At 41.3% G+C, this 18026-nt stretch overlaps 1 protein-coding gene across 2 annotated transcripts in view; it reads left to right on the top strand.

The window, feature by feature from the left end:
- Window positions 1–18026, top strand: part of NELL1 (neural EGFL like 1) — a 1021410-nt gene that overhangs the window by 167879 nt on the left and 835505 nt on the right. For both annotated transcript variants that reach the window (XM_018043583.1, XM_018043582.1), the window contains exon 4: window positions 9403–9573. In XM_018043583.1, coding sequence (XP_017899072.1) covers window positions 9403–9573 — 171 coding nt within the window. The remainder of the gene's footprint in view (window positions 1–9402; window positions 9574–18026) is intronic.

Raw genomic sequence — 18026 nt, 5'->3', positions numbered from 1 at the left:
CATATGATTATCTCAATAGATGCAGAGAAGGCCTTTGACAAAATACAATATCCATTTATGATAAAAACTCTCCAGAAAGCAGGAAGAGAAGGAACATACCTCAACATAATAAAAGCTATATATGACAAACCCACAGCAAACATTATCCTCAATGGTGAAAAATTGAAAGCATTTCCCCTAAAGTCAGGAACAAGACAAGGGTGCCCACTTTCACCGCTACTATTCAACATAATTCTGGAAGTTTTGGCCACAGCAATTAGAGCAGAAAAAGAAATAAAAGGAATCCAAATTGGAAAAGAAGAAGTAAAACTCTCACTGTTTGCAGATGACATGATCCTCTACATGGAAAACCCTAAAGACTCCACCAGAAAATTACTAGAGCTCATCAATGAATATAGTAAAGTTGCAGGATATAAAATCAACACACAGAAATCCCTTGCATTCCTATACACGAATAATGAGAAAGTAGAAAAAGAAATTAAGGAAACAATTCCATTCACCATTGCAACGAAAAGAATAAAATACTTAGGAATATATCTACCTAGGGAAACCAAAGACCTATATATAGAAAACTATAAAACACTGATGAAAGAAATCAAAGAGGACACTAATAGATGGAGAAATATACCATGTTCATGGATCGGAAGAATCAATATAGTGAAAATGAGTATACTACCCAAAGCAATTTACAAATTCAGTGTAATCCCTATCAAGCTACCAGCCAGTTCTAGTTTTTCACAGAACTAGAACAAATAATTTCAAGATTTGTATGGAAATACAAAAAACCTCGAATAGCCAAAGCAATCTTGAGAAAGAAGAATGGAACTGGAGGAATCAACTTGCCTGACTTCAGGCTCTACTACAAAGCCACAGTCATCAAGACAGTATGGTACTAGCACAAAGACAGACATATAGATCAATGGAACAAAATAGAAAGCCCAGAGATAAATCCACACACATATGGACACCTTATCTTTGACAAAGGAGGCAAGAATATACAATGGAGTAAAGACAATCTCTTTAACAAGTGGTGCTGGGAAAACTGGTCAACCACTTATAAAAGAATGAAACTAGATCACTTTCTAACACCGCACACAAAAATAAACTCAAAATGGATTAAAGATCTAAATGTAAGATCAGAAACTATGTAGTATCTTCCTTTGTCTTTTGTAACAGTTTTTATTTTAAAGTCTGTTTTGTCTGATATATGAGTATAGCTGCTCTAACTTTCAGTTGATCTCCATTTACATGGAATACCTTTTTCCATTCCCAAATCATAAATTTCTTTTTTTAAAATGAGGTAGTAGTTAAAAGCATGAACTTGGGAGGCTGCATAAAGCAGGAACCCTGGAGCTAGGCTATTCCCATGTGGATCCTAGTTCCGCTATTACCTAGCTCTGTAGCTTTGGAAAAGTTATTTAATCTTTATTTTGGTTTCAACCTCTGTAAAACTGGAATGGTAATAGCTGGTAATATTTGAGGTTTCAGTGAAGATTAAATGAGTAAATACTTGTGGAAGAGTGCCTGGCACATAGTGCTGTGGAAGCGTCTGTTAAAGCAAAGAATAAATAGATAAATATACCCTAGGATGTGGTAGGGATTATTTAAATATGAAATATAAAGGCCTATAGTCACTTCCTGGCAGTAAGCATTGTACATATTGGCTGTTACTATTTTCTTTTAATTTAATCGTCCTATAGTTGATTTGCAATGTTGTGTTAGTTTCAGGTATACAGCAAAGTGATTCAGTTTCACATAAATATATCTATTTTTCACAATCTTAGCTATTATAAGTTATTGCAAAATAATGAATTTAGTTCCCTGTGCTATACAGTAGTTCATCATTGCTTATCTGCTTTGTATGTAGTAGTGTATATCTCATGTATCCCTCTCCCTGATTTCATCTTTGATAACCATATAACTGCCTTTTATGACCACCTCTGTTTCTGTTTTGTTAATAAGTTTATGTGTATCATCTATAGATTCTGTATATACATGATATCATATAATATTTGTCAATCTCCATCTGACTTCACTTATGATAATCTCTAGGTGTACCCTTGTTGCTGCAAATGGCATTATTTAATTCTTTATATCTGAGTGATATTCTGTTGTGTATATGTACCATGTCCTCTTCATCTGTCAGTGGACATTCAGGTTGCTTCCATTTCTTGGCTATTATAAATAGTGCTGCTATGAACATTGGGGTGCATGTATCATTTCAAATTAGAGTTTTCATCTTTTCTGGATATATGCCCAAGAGTGGTATTGCTTGGCTGTTACCGAATAAATGTTAGCTATATTGTCAAAAGTAGAATTAACCTTTCCTTAGTTCAGTTCGATCACTCAGTTGTGTCTGACTTTTTGTGACCCCTTGGACTGTGGCATGCCAGGCGTCCCTGTCCATCACCACCTCCTGGAGTTTACTCAAACTTATGTCCACTGAGTTGGTGATGCCATTCAACCACCTCATCCCTTGTTGTCCCCTTCTCCTCCTGCCTTCAATCTTTCCCAGCATCAGGATCCTTTCCAATGAAGCAGTTCTTGACTAACTCAAGGTGGGCAAAGTATTGGAGTTTCAGCATCAGTCCTTCCAATTAATATTCAGGACTGATTTCCTTTAGGATGGACTGGTTGGATCTCCTTGCAGTCCAAGGGACTCTCAAGAGTCTTCTCCAACACCACAGTTCAAAAGCATCAATTCTTCAGTGCTCAGCTTTCTTTATAGTCCAACTTTCACATCCACACATGATTACTGGAAAAACCATAGCTTTGACTAGACAGATCTTGTTGGCAAAGTAGTGTCTCTGCTTTTTAATATGCTATCTAGGTTGGTCATAACTTTTCTTCCAAGGAGCAAGTGTCTTTTAATTTCATGGCTGCAGTCACCATCTGCAGTGATTTTTAAGCCTCAAAAAATAGTCTGTCACTGTTTTCATTGCTTCCCTGTCTATTTGCCATGAAGTGATGGGACCAGTTGCCATGATCTTCGTTTTCTGAATGTTGAGTTTTAAGCCAAGTTTTTCACTCTTTTTTCACTTTCATCAACAGGCTTTTTAGTTCTTCTTCACTTTTTGCCATAAGGGTGGTGTCATCTGCATATCTGAGGTTATTGATATTTCTCCCAGCAATCTTGATTCCAGCTTGTGTTTCTTCCAGTCCAGTGTTTCTCATGATGTACTCTGCATATAAGCTAAATAAGCAGGGTGACAATATACAGCCTTGACGTACCCCTTTTCCTATTTGGAACCAGTCTGTTATTCCATGTCCAGTTCTAACTGCTGCTTCTTGACCTGCATCCAGATTTCTCAGAAGGCAGGTCAGGAGGTCTGGTATTCCCATCTGTTTAAGAATTTTTCAGAGTTTGTTGTGATCCACACAGTCAAAGTCTTTGGCATAGTCAATAAAGCAGAAGTAGATGTTTTTCCTAGGCATTGTAGGCATTATGCTAGGATATTGCTAGGAAATTGCTAGCAAACTTGTTTCTTTTAATCTTCTTTGACATTTTTTAGGATTTGGAGAATAGTCTACCCAGGTGTTCTCTACACCTGTGATGATTTATTTCCCTTACAGAAAGAAGATAGTGGCTTATCTGGTTTTTCTCCTTTCCTCCCAATAATCCTGCCAGGGATACACATTGGATAGGAGTGGCCTTGTTTCTCACATCCATTTTGCCTTGAACTCCCCACTGAGACTTCAGGGAGGCAGTTTTTGGTTCAGGGGCACATAGAGGCCATAGGGTGGAAGCTGGTACTGCACTCACTTTGGAGCTCTTTGGGGTGTGAGTTATTTCTCCAGACAATCAATATATATCTTTGTGGAGCTGCTGGAAAAAAGACTTTTTCCTGAAAGCTTTTTGTATTTAATATTGATTTAGTTCTGGAACCATTTAAAAATTAACCCTGATGTTTTCATCCTAGTGTATGGAAAAAACACACTCATCCAGCAATAACCACTTCAACATTTTGAGTGTATGTAGTTATCCTGTTGGTCTGCCTAATATTCTGAAGAAATGGGTTCCCTGGCATAAGTTACTGGGAAAATGACAAATATTTTAATGAAAATAATTGGTTGATCTTAACCTATCTATGTTATTTGGAATTATTGTTTCTGACTTTTATTTATGAATCTAACATGGGAATCAGGCAGTTTTGTGAGATTTGAATTCAGTTCATAGTAATTGATTGTTGCTGGTTTTAGAAAAGGCAGAGGAACCAGAGATCAAATTGCCAACATCTGCTGGATCATGGAAAAAGCAAGAGAGTTCCACAAAAACATCTATTTTTGCTTCATTGACTATGCCAAAGCCTTTGACTGTGTGGATCTCAATAAAATGATGGAAAATTCTGAAAGAGTTGGGAATACCAGACCACCTGACCTGCCTCTTGAGAAATCTGTATGCAGGTCAGGAAGCAACAGTTAGAACTGGACATGGAACAACAGACTGGTTCCAAATAGGAAAAGGAGTACGTCAAGGCTGCATATTGTCACCCTGCTTATTTAGCTTATATGCAGAGTACATCATGAGAAACACCGGAGTGGAAGAAACCCAAGCTGGAATCAAGATTGCCAGGAGAAATATCAATAACCTCAGATATGCAGATGACACCACCCTTATGGCAGAAAGTGAAGAGGAACTAAAAAGCCTCTTGATGAAAGAAAAAGAGGAGAGTGAAAAAGTTGGCTTAAAGCTCAACATTCAGAAAACGAAGATCATGGCATCCAGTCCCATCACTTCATGGGAAATAGATAGGAAAACAGTGGAAACAGTGTCAGACTTTATTTTTCTGGGCTCCAAAATCACTGCAGATGGTGATTTGCAGCCATGAAATTAAAAGATGCTTACTCCTTGGAAGAAAAGTTATGAGCAACCTAGATAGCATATTGAAAAGCAGAGACATTACTTTGCCGACTAAGGTCCGCCTAGTCAAGGCTATGGTTTTTCCTGTGGTCATGTATAGATGTGAGAATTGGACAGTGAAGAAGGCTGAGCACCAAAGAGTTGATGCGTTTGAACTGTGGTGTTAGAGAAGACTCTTGAGAGTCTCTTGGACTGCAAGGAGATCCAACCAGTCCATTGTGAAGGAGATCAGCCCTGGGATTTCTTTGGAAGGAATGATGCTAAAGCTGAAACTGCAGTACTTTGGCCACCTCATGCGAAGAGTTGACTCATTGGAAAAGACTTTGATGCTGGGAGGTTTTGGGGGCAGGAGAAGAAGGGGATGACAGAGGATGAGATGGCTGGATGTCATCACTGACTGGATGCATGTGAGTGTGAGTGAACTCCGGGAGATGGTGAGGGACAGGGAGGCCTGGCGTGCTGCGATTCATGGGGTTGCAAAGAGTTGGACACTACTGGGAGACTGAACTGAACCCTTAAGGATAGGCTTTGGAGAATTATTCACACTGTTTATGGCTAGGGTCTGCCTAGCACTTAAGTAAGAACTTAGGTTGAAGAAAATCGAGCTATGTAAATACATGGTAGGGAAGATTTACCCTCATAGTTATTTTGAGTCAAAATACTGGATTCAAAATAATTCTGAGTCAAAGGATTTGCTGTGTTAGATATCTGTAAGTCAGTGTCAACGTTAGGATGCACTCAGTTGTGCACAGTGCAAAGGAGGCATTTTTATTCCTGGATGCTATATTTATGGGAGCAGCTGATCCATTTTGCCATACCTGAAGCCTGGTGACCAAGTTGGGGAAGAATCTTAAAAGAACGGTGTGACCCCATCTTTGGCCAGGAAGGCCTTTTATTATGGGTGGGAGCAGTAGTATAAAAGATTGAGCTGGAAATGCTTGGTCTAAAAGAGAAAGCTTTGTAGTGAATATTATTGCTGTTTTCAAATACTTGAAGGATGAACAAATTTTTCTGGGAGCCAGGACAGTTCACTGGAGCAGTACACTTGGCTGAGGTGCCAGGCTAAGGGGAGAAATGCTGCTCACAAAATCTGACTGGTAACTTTATCACCTATACAGCTGGTCCTTCCCACAAACTCCTAGGAAGACTCAAAAGCACTTGAGGGCTGAAGAGAGAGGACTGGTAGGGGTGAGAGCTCACTGAACACTGACTCACTATTGCTTTCAGTGCCCTCTCTTCCCCTGAAAGCTCCACATGGTTCTTATTCACTTGCTCGTAGCATCAAACTTCTGCTGTTTGACCATGATTAGTTGCCTGGGGCATAAAGCAACACCTGGTGTACATAACCGCAGTGCTGCTTAACTTTTAGTGTGTGCGTGAATCATCTGTGAGTCTTATTCAAGTGCAGATTCTGATTCAAGTGGGTCTTGGTTCGGGCCCTATAATCTGAATTTCAGTAGATGATGATGCTGCATGTCAGTGGACCATACTTGAGTAACAAGTGTGTGTGTTAGTCGCTTAGTTGTGTCTAACTCTTTGCACTCTCATGCACTGTAGCCCACCAGGCTCCTCTGTCCATGGGATTTTCCAGGCAAGAGTACTGGAGTGGGTAGCCATTCCCTTCTCCAGGGGATCTTCCTGACCCAGGGATTGAACCCAGGTCTCCCGCACTGCAGGCAGATTCTTTATCATCTCTGAACCAGCAGAGAAGCAGGCTCTACTACAAATCTGCAGTCTGTGCTTTAGCCTAATGTCAGGCGCTCTCAGGCCAAATGACTGCCTCCTCCATAATGCTTTCAGGACTAAGCCTCACAACAGTATTAGCAGAGGATTACTGCCTGCAAGTACTGCCCTGTTCTCGTCTCAGTATTCATAAAGCAGTTTTAGCCAGGTTATCACTTAGCTATCTGATTTCTTTGTCATCTCCAGGACCACTTTTGCAGTTATCTATTAATAACTTTTATTTTCCCTTTTTAATTGCATAAGAGCATTCTTAGGCCACAAGATTTGGCCTTGTCTGCAGGCTTGAAATGCTGGGGAATTACTGTCATGTGTAAATGGTCTTGAACTCTAACAGTTTTGTTTTTTAAACATAGCATCTTGACTTTCATCTGGGTTGTTTGAGATACAGCAATTTTTGTATATATGCAAGATGTCCCAAGACACAAGTAACCATTTGCATAATATTAGTGCATATTTGTTATAACTGTATGTTTGTGATTACCTTGAGGTACCCACTTACTCCAGTTCATTGCAAAATGATCTTTAATAGATATGTTTATAATACACTGAGCAGTTGCTCAATGAGGCAATGATGATTAAATCTGGTTAAATATATATGCCTCATTTTTTCTTTGTTTATTATGATTCAATTTATCATGAATATTTTTGATTGTCATTGATTGAGGTCCTTTCAAGTTCATGTTCCTTCCCCTAGGAGTAGCTTATTGGTCCAAGTAAAGTCATCGAAAGAGCTCTTATTATGTGTTAATCTTGGTAAGGTCTTAAGTACCAAGTTATGCTGCTTTTCTGTACAGGAGCTGTGTGGTCTTGGACAAGGTATTTTAATATCTCTGATCATCTGTGAACTCATCTGTAAAATAGTGATAATAGTACTTAGCCTGAAGAAATTAAATGAGATATTTATGAAAGCCCATTTCTAGAATGCCATATTTAATCATGAAATGATAGCTTCGACTTTCCTTTGTTTCCCATTCGCCAATTTCTAGCTTTTTTGAGGGGAGGGGCATACATTTGATTTCTTTTCCCACTATTCTCTAAGTAGGAAATCTTAGAACAGGATCTGTATTTTAAATCCTATCTTAGCTTTTCAATATGTGTCCAGCGCTGACACACTGAGTAAATTAATGAATGACCTGATAATCTCTAAGATTCTCCTGACCTTTTAAGTCCTCTGATTGTTTGATTCTTCTAGTATTCTGGGTGCTTAGAAAAAAAATTGGAGAATTCTCTTAAAATGAATGTCTTGTATGTTAAGGGATTTCCTCCCTAACAGTCTTAAAAATATATATATTATATTATTACTAGTAAGTATGTACCTGGCCCCAGGAGATGGCTGCAATAGTATAAATAACCTTTTCTATTTATGATCTTGAGCCTAATTCTTTGTATAGTTCTCGTGAGGTGGGTCAGAGGCTGGTCTTGACTTCGCTTTTCCTGCAGTGTGATCTCGGGACGATCTCTGTGAAAGATGAGCAAGAAATGTGCGTGTGTTTTCTTATGTGAGATTTGGAAGTCATGGATAATAGAAGCTGAGATTCATAATATATTCATCACAGTGCTCATGGAGGATGCATTTTATGTCCTGGATTAAATGTGCTTGGGTTAGTGGGGTCAGGCCAACTCAGTGGATTAAAGCAGAAGCAGTCGGTCCTTCCACATCTTGAGATTGAACATGGTTACCTATTTGGGCAAGCAGTTCTTGAATTGCCTGTGCGGATAAGCTGCTGGGAGACAGTGCCAGCTGAGGCCATCTCTACTACCTTGTCTCTGTGCCTCTGAGATGAGGCCTAACTGGTATTGTCACATCTAGCTCCGAGTTTAAAATCTGGGTTGGGTATGTTACTTAATTCCAGAATCTCAGTTTTTTTTTTTTTTTTAAAAGATCCTCAGAAGGCATCGTATCAGTCTTCCAGGCTTTTGTGAGTGATGGATTAGACAGTATATGTCAGAGGCCCAGTGCAGTGCCTGGCAGCGAGATTGGACCCTGTGGTGATGATGGTCATGGTGACACATTTCAGAAGGGACACATAGGAAACTGCCTAGTTCTGCCCCCGTGAAAGTGCCAGCCCTGGTGTGTGACTGAGGACTGTCCCAAAGTTGCCTGCTGCCTTTTATGGCCAGTGTGCCGACTGCAGAGGAGGTGCTGAGTTTTTCACGGATCTAGAAAAAGAAGGTAACAATCTGCAAAAAAGAAAAGGTCAATCACATGTTTCATTCCATGACATTTGGAAATATTAACACATAATGCGAGTAGCTTCAAACGTTCCTTCCTTATTGGTTGTGTAGGAATTGTTCACATATAGCGTCCTGTCCAGGGGGAAGTAAAAACAACAGCAACAACAAAAAACCTTATTCATCTCTTCTGTGATAGTTTGCTTCCATCCCTGATAGTTCACGTGACTTGTATTTTCCTTTAATTCTTGAAAAAGTAGAAGTGGCAGTAATAAAAATAAACATCGATAAACCCATTCCACGTGAATGGCCTTTTGTAGACAATAGAAAGGAGACCTGAATTACATTTAAGTGACACTGCACAGAGCTTTGCCAATTAGGTTGTCACCTGTCACTCACAGTGCCTCCGTCAGTCACCATATCAGGCCTTCAAGCTGTCACTGTGAGGACTCTTGGACGGAAGGTGAATTGGGTTCCATGTTGTACAGTTAACTGTGGGTTGTGTTTCTTTGCATCATGTTGAGTTAATTTTAGAGTCTGGGAATCGTGATAGGAAGTCACGAGGATTGATGAGGGCTGTGATAACCAGAAGTAAAACAAAGCACATTTTTGTTCTTTACACACAGCTATTTTGAGCTGGAGAGCAGTGGTCTGAGGGATGAGATTCGCTATCACTACATGCACAGTGGGAGGCCCCGGACAGAGGCGCTTCCGTACCGGCTGGCCGATGGGCAGTGGCACAGGGTTGCACTGTCAGTCAGCGCCTCCCATCTCCTCCTCCACATCGACTGTAACAGGTATGTCCTGGCCTTTGATCTTCTGTGATTGTGCCCTTGAAATCGAGCAATGGGGAGGGGGAAAAACCAATCCCCTCCAAGCCTTGCTGGGGAAGAAAAACTAAGGTACCCTAGGAGTCATTTAACATACCGAATGGGCCATTAGGTGTCCTGGAATGACCAACTGCAATATGCTAAGAAAACAGTTCATTAAAATGAAACCATATGCAGCGATTAGGAAGAAATGTACAAAAGGTTGATTACAGATGGGGGACTATTAAGTACACCTCGGTGTAACCGGCTGGAATTCCTTGGAGCTGTGACCACAGTTAACTGTGATGTATTGTTGTTGAGTCCGTTCCACTTGGAAGCGAATGAGCTGGTCTACCTTCAAATGAATTGAGAAGCCGGTGCTACTGGAGCGGCTAATTCTATTTCAATTCATCAAGCACAGCTTTGCTTAAATATTTTTTCCAAATGGAAACTTCTTAAAGGGGCTATTCTTGGAATCTTTTGGAATTGATGCCATTTATCCGCTGCAGAGGGATGAGCCTTCTGGTTTATCAGAGGATGGCAGGATTACTTTAAAGATGGGGGTGTAGGGGGCAAGAAGGGGAAGGGAGAGTTTCATTGGATGCTGTGGATTGGGGTGGGAAGGAGATATCTTCCTCCATGTCTGTCCTGAGGAGGAGGTTTACTGCCAGCTGAAGAAAGGACACTATTGGTCTATATTAGTTCACATGTGGCTGGACAGCTGGATGATGGTGGTGAAGGGGGATGTTTTCATTTCTAAAGAACCCACTGAAACTCTATGAATAGTGATCTGAGTCCTTTTATAGAGAATCTTTTGTGATGCAAAGTAGCCATGAATGATTTGTCTTCATTACTATTACTGCCAAAGTTTAAATGATTGTTTGGCCACAGGACTTGTTCTTTTAGGCCCTGGAAAATGTACAGGCATGTTGAGGACAGCCTCCATTCTGGGGTCCAACAGAAAGAAGGGGATATTTCAGTGTGCTTGCTACTTCGGCTCTGCGGTCTCTCTTAGGAGAGGACCTGGAAAGGCTGAGAACAGAAGCTAGTGTCAGGTTTAAGGGAAGTTCCACCATCTTGAAGTGAGTCTTGATCTAGCTTAGTCTATCTATTTAAAGTGCTTTCTGGATTTTCTGGAGAATTGTGGCTTCAGCTAGATGTAATGTGTGCCTAGATGACATTTCCATAGAAACAAGTAGCTCCTTTTTACCTTGGGCTGGGCAGCTTGGATGAAGCCAGCTCTCAGCCACTCGTTCCATTTCTGCCTTCAAGAACTCACTGGCTCTTTCAATTCTCTAGAACTAAAGTGGCCTGTCAGGTAGCATTTCTGTTTCACCCTACCCACCACCCATATGTTGCTCAAATGGGAGACAAGAAGGGTCCTGTGTGTCCTTCTATACCATAGGTAAGAAAGAGACGTTGAAGCCCGAGTTTAGTACTCCCCGACTGAAACATCCTGGAGACACTGCTGTTTTCTTGCTCCGCAATTGTTTACTTCCTCTTTGTGTAAGTCTTATCTTTTATTTCCCAATAGTCTTCTCTCTAGAGAAGAGAAAAGAGAGGGAGGGTAGTTTGTGCTAATTGAAGGTTCCCTGCCTTTACAATGCTCTGGTCCCTATGAAATTGTCTCCTCTGCCATCCTCAGACACTTGTTAGCTGTGTGAATTTGGACACATTAATTCCTTTGCATCTCAATGTAATTTGTAAACTGGGACTGTTAGTACTATATGTACTGTTACGCGTATTCACAGATGGGACAGTTAAGTAAGACAGTTTGCATAAAGTGCTTTGGGTGGTGCTTGGCCTTTGGCACCCAGTCCCTGGTGGTGGTGGTGGTTGTGACTGTTGTTATTTTTTATTCTGCACATCTGTGGTGACCCAGTGTCTCCAGACTTTCATTTGTCATGTATTCTGGCCTCTCTGCCATGAAAGTAGGGGGAGAACAGGAGAGCTGGAACCCGCAGTATGCTTTAGGGTCAGCTGCATTTATACATTGGAGAAGGAAATGGCAACCCACTCCAGTGTTCTTGCCTGGAGAATCCCAGAGACGGCGGAGCCTGGTGGGCTGCCATCTGTGGGGTCGCACAGAGTTGGACACGACTGAAGTGACTTAGCAGCAGCAGCAGCATTTATGCAGAATGGATTTGAGGAGGTTCTAAATACTGGTCCCCTTCTCTGGTGGTTTTTTTTTTATACTTTCATTTGTAGCATAACTTATTTTGCTTTATTTAAGATCTTGGACAGAAAACATAAAGTTGGTGCCAATTAATGATTCATGGACCCAGGACAAATGAGGTTTTTAGATAGGTTAGGGAAAGAGAAGCTGGGAATGACTGGGCCAGGGGATAGGTCAATTTTGATTTTGGTGTAGGAAAAGTCTAGAAACAGTTATAAAACCTGACTACACTTAAGAATTATGGATAACCAGGGGCCATCTCTGACCTGGTGAATCAGATTCCCTGAGTGTGGAACTATATTCTTCATAAACTCTCTGGGTAGTTCTTACGCAAGCAGGTTAGCCTTGGTGCAAGGGCTGGCATTTGAAAACCACTGGTTTAAATAGAGGGATACTTGCGGTTTCCCCAAATGTGGGAAACTTGCCCGCATAATTGGTGGTAGTGGGAAACTGCATTTGTGCTTTCCCTTGAGGGGGAAAAAAAAAGAAAGAGGGAGCAGAAACTGCAGAATAGCCTCGGCTGCAATAAATAAGTGAGGGACCCTGGAAATCCAAGTACCTGAAAAGCACAGCCCCAGTGAGGAGGAGGGAAAGTTTAAGGTGAGGAGTGTCTAGTATGTGGAACAAACTTTTCTTCTTTAAGAGTTTCCCCCTAGCCAGCACTGGCTGATTTTTGCAATGGCAGAAGCTCTGGGCTCTTTATCAAGATGCTGGTCTACTGTGTCTTATCTAGGCCACCCTTACAGAGAGTGAATTTCAGAAAGGCTGATTTTTATTCTCTAAGCTATGCATTTCATACCGGTGTGAGATTCTTCCTTTTTGATTCCTTTTGCCCTTAAAGTCATGCTTCCTTATTTTTCTCAACCTGTCACCTGCTAGAGCTGTGCTGGCTAGAAGATAAATCGTGATGTGATAGATAACATTTTGGGGTGTTGACTGTGCTAGTGACCATGCTAAGTACTTTACATATATTAATTTATCACTCTGGCTATTTTTCTCATCTAAAAGTGATGCAATTGAGGTTACATTCTATTTTTGTAACCCTCTGCTGCTAAGAGGCAGCTCTAGGATTTGGACCTGAGTGTGACTTCTGTGTGTCTGCTCTAACCACTAGGCTCTTCAGCTCAACATGAGGGACTGTTGGCACTGGACTTAGAACATGATGGAAGAAAAAAGCCAGACTCAGTGTGAGCAGCTTGTTTTTTACTTCTAGCGTTTTCCTTTCATGCATCTTACATTGCTGATCTTTGGGGCTGGTGGGCAAGATGTGGAATCTTACATAACCCATTGGTTTGGCACAAGGAAAGGGACTTCTGTCTACTGGGCATCTACCATAAGCCAGGTAACGTGCTAGGTGTGATAGATGTAACGGTCCTTGGGGCAGCCATATGGTGTGGAGGCAATTTCATTAGACCGATTTTATAGATTTGGAAGTAGAAAGCCTCCAAGATGGTAAGTAACTCAGTTCCAACCACATAACATAACCATGGAGCTTAAATTCTGAACCAGGATCCAACTCCCCAACCTTTCCCTGCCTACCTCTGCTCTCTGCCTCTGAAATTCATGTCGTTTCCTAGATAAAGTCATAACCATGCCAGGAAGTCTTCCCAGGAGAAAGAAGCTACGAAAATGTGAGGAATCCTAAAAATACTCGAAATCAGAGCGAGAAGATTTCCAGGCAGTTCCATTGTTCTGAGGAACTGGAATGTGGCAGAAATTTCTCCTTTTCTTAGAATTGAGAAACAGAACCTTTTCAGACCTAATTACACAAATTCTCACAAGAAAAGTGACTGCTATTTCAGTTGGTAATCTAATACTTTCTGCCTGTTACTGAGACACACTTTTCTTCCTGCTTCAGCTGTTCAGCTGGGCCTACTTAGAAACTCCCTAAGTGTGGGTAGCAGATTATCTCAAGCTAGACACTTTAAAGGAACCACTCAGTTGGGTGGCCAGCCTGATTATCTCCACTGCCTTAGGTTTTTCTTTTGCTTCCTTTGTATTAAGAGTTGCCAACAAAGCTGAGAAGGAGGCCTGAACTCACATTCCTCCGATTACCCTGCTCCATTCTCAGTTCACCCTGCAGTCTGTTCCAGTCACTCAAAGCCCACAATCCCCTGACATCTGGGATCCAGTGCATAAGGGTTCTTTTTCCACAAAAGGGATTTTCTTTCCTTCTCTTTATTTGGTAACTTGTAATTTTCAGTCAATCTATCCAATTAAAGTACTGGGCACACTGTCTCTGCTGGGCTGTGGGGATACAAAGAAATAGGAGTTCTTGCCATCAGGAAGTCCTTAGCTTATTCATTCAGTCCTTTTGAATTCTGAAGCCACCAGGGTCCCCCACAGTGACTGGCCCTGATCCTTGGATATTAGAAGAATCGTGGACTCTCATGGAAGCCTGTGAGCAGGCTGTTTAAACACTAATGATAGCAGCTAAGCAGAGAGAAAATGGAAAATAGTCACTCCCAGCATCTTGGTTTTGAAATGACAGTGGAGGAATGGACTCAAAAGTGTCTTCCATTCAAATGGTACATGCATCCAGGCTTCAGCAGGAACTTTCTGGAATACACACGTCTCCCCACTCCAATCCCCCGCCTCCTCTTGCCTCACTGCTGGAACAATTTCCCTCTTACCCAGTCCCACTGAAATGAAACTCTGAACTCGCACTGCATTTGTTCAAGCTTGTCCAAGTGGACATAGTGCCCGTGCATAAATAAATACACACACCTGCAGCCCGGTTGTCACTCTGACAGAGTTAACTCAGTGATTGTAGTCTAAACAGCAAACATATTTAGATTTTACCTCTAACGCTTGGTATTGATTCACTGCAGAGCACATTCAGCTTTTCCATACAACTGATTTTGAAGAACTTGCAGACCCAGAAAAATAAACTTACTGTAAATCACTGAACAAGTCAGTAATTCAAAGTTTCTGTTACATATTTCAGAATAACTTCACGATATGAGCATTTCTTTGTATTTCTAGGTTTTTCATAATGAAATATGGTGATATGGTGGCATCTTTCCAGAGAGCTCCTAAAGTATTTATAACCATGTTGTTAAACCAAACATTCCTTAACGTAGTTAAGCCATGTATAATGTACTACAATGACTTTTCGACAAACATTTGCACTAGAGTAAAGGAGAAATTAAGAGATGACTATCAAAGACCACCACTTCCAAAAGAGCTAGGCCAAGATTCTTAGTCTCCTACTTCCTGCACTGATGTATTATTTACTTCACAAACAGGAACACATGCACACAACTCATCAGAATTAAAACTGAGAATGTAGTATATGCCTGATGTCCAGCTAACCTAGCAGCACCCAATCTTCTGTCCTGAGAGACGTGATAAGCAAGGAAAGAACATAGGATATAACCCATGTGTAACTGAATTAACAGTAAAAGGCAACAGTGATGCCAAGAGCTGACTCACTTGAAAAGACCTTGATGCTGGGAAAGATTGAGGGTGGGAGGAAAAGGGGGTGACAGAGGATGAAATGGTTGGATGGCATCACCGACTCAATGGACATGAGTTTGGATAAACTCCGGGAGTTGGTGATGGACAGGGAGGCCTGGTGTGCTGCGGTTCATGGTGTTGCAAAGAGTTGGATGTGACTGAGCGACTGAACTGAAAAGGCGGCAGTACAAGGAATGTTGTAAGGCAGTACCTGATGGATTGCTGGTTTCCTAGTAGAGACCATCAGGTCTGGGAGACCACAGAGGGAAGAGCTCCTGGTGACATGGAGTAGCCTCTCAGTTTCTTACCATCCCAGGTAAAAATGCATGACACTCTCTGCAGCTTTACAGTTTTGCCACTGTGATCTGATTCTGTATAAATTATATGAGAATCCGATTTGGAATGAGGTTCATCTTGTGAGCATGACAAAGCCAGTCATAGGGCCAGTAAGAAAAGACTGTGTATCAGTGAGTGGATCAAGTCGGCAGTGAGAGACAGCCTGCAGGGAGAGCCAGAGAAGGAAGTATGACGGAGGGGAAGAGCTGTTCTTATGTGACCAGGCACATGGTATCTGGTTTATCTGAAACCTGTAATGAATGCTGGACCTCTGTCTTGGTTATAAAATGTGACTTAATGCCACTCATAAAATGTGACTTAATGTGCAATGAGTGTGAAACCAGGAAATCTGTGTCTTAGACTCTTTGAAGATTCCTCCTGTCCTCTCATCTCCAGTCCTTTCTCTCCATCAGAATCTGTGCTTATGTCTATAAAATGGGATTAATAGCAACTCTTCTACCATATACTTGTTGTAGGAATATAGCAAGAGAGTGTGTGCAAAATCCTTAGAAAATTTCAAGCTACTCTATGAACACACAGTGTCATGAAGTACTGTAAACATATGCCATCATGTAGCAAGGATGTTTCAGTGTCATACTGGAAATGAAAGCAATTTAATTAAATCTTCACTTATAGAAAAAGTGAAGATTTTTTTGTGTGAAGATCCATGTCTCATGGATGAGGACCTGGTGCATAATGTGAATCCATGGTGCAGTGTAGGGTTTGAGGTCCATCAGGTCCCTGAAATTATTCTAACTGCCAAATCCTAGGCATGGTTCTCCAATAGTTTGTCCTTTAGTTCCATGGTTGGTAGTACAACACAATGATAAATGATTTTTATGCCAACAGAGTCCCTGTAAAAGTAAGTAACTGCAGAGTCTCTTTAAAAATATATTACTGAGGCTGAATGGGAAAGAGAACATCCCCTCCAATGTGATACGATGTTTCCTTGATCCTGGCAGAGCTTTGAGAATGTGGCATGGACCCTTTCCTTTTTACTTCTGTGAGAGAGGAGATTCGGAGATTTACTTCCCCCATTCTCAAACCATGAGCCAAAATGATCACAGCTTTTAGGAGGAGATGTACAGGTGCAGTTTTACTGAATGAGGAAACCACTGTCTTATAATTCCCTGGAGTTCCTAAACAATAGATATATTTGCATCTCTCCTTTGAAAATCTGGCTTTTTATCACAAACACATTCTGAACTAAAAACTAGAGCTACCAGAATGTTAAATTTGTATGACCCTGGGAAATTCATTTACTGTCCCTGGATCTTAGCTCCCTAGAAATAAAATGAGGGGCCAGGACTAGATTTCTGAATTTCCTTCCACCTCTACTCTTCCAGGCATATCTCATCACAATGCTTAGAGTATGCTTTGCTTTTCTTTTTTTTTTTTGCCTTCAGGACCCTGGAGAGCAACCAAGCATGCCATCTTCATAGGGCTGCTTCTGCGGTAGACCAGCAGGCAGCTTGCAGTCATCTAGATAGATTTGTGTGTTGACAGCGCAGCATGCTGCTGGTGAAGAAAGGCTGCTTACCCTAGATACCCAATCTTTGCCCCCACCTCCCCCTGCTTGCCTTCCTTCTTGCTAGAGTAGATGCTGAATATGCAATTTTGGATATCTAAGGAATGTTGACATCTTATTCTCTCCACCTTGTTCTCTTTCTTTCTTTCAGACATCTTCTGATTCAGACATATGACAGTGGACAGCCTTTTTGGGGGTATATAGGCTATCCTTGTTGTGGAGGCCTGGTGGCTTGGTGATCTACAAGATAAAGCAGTATACTGTAGCAAGAGGATGATGGATAGTTGTACTATTAAAAAAAAAAAGTGCACATCCTCTGAATACTGAAGGGAAAAAAGCCTTTGTTGCTGCCAAACCATAGGCACTTAAATAATGGGAGATAATGAATCTAAAGGTCTAGGTGGCCAATGTAATACATTACAAACTGTAGATTATTCAACAAAGTAGGTCTTCCCTGGTGGCTCAGTTGGTAAAGAATCTGCCTGGAATGCAGGAGACCCGAGTTCAATCCCTGGGTTAGGAAGGTTCCCTGGAGAAGGAAATGGCAATCCACTCTAGTATTCTTGCCTGAAGGATTCCATGGACAGAAGAGCCTGTTGGGCTACAGTCCATGCGGTCACGAAGAGTTGGACATGGCTGAGTGACTAACACTTTCATTTTCAGCTTAGTAGAAAGTTGCTGCTTAATTGTTAAGGTGCTCAGACATGACCATGTTGGATGTCTCATTCTGGCTGAGACCTGCACACTTGTATTCACACTTTGTACCCTGCAGCTTATTAATTCCAACCTCATTAGGGGGATTCCAAGCTTAACTCTGCCCGATCTTCTAATGCCATCAGTAGCAAACCCATTTCTAATTTTGTCTTTTCAAATATCTTTATCTTTTTTCTCTTGTTGCCTAGTGGGTTTAAATATGCTTTTGGTCAACAGTGGCCTCAGTGG

Source organism: Capra hircus, chromosome 29 (genome assembly GCF_001704415.2).
Source record: "Capra hircus breed San Clemente chromosome 29, ASM170441v1, whole genome shotgun sequence".
NCBI classification, from domain to species: domain Eukaryota; kingdom Metazoa; phylum Chordata; class Mammalia; order Artiodactyla; family Bovidae; genus Capra; species Capra hircus.
This window is presented reverse-complemented; position numbering and strand designations above follow the sequence as displayed.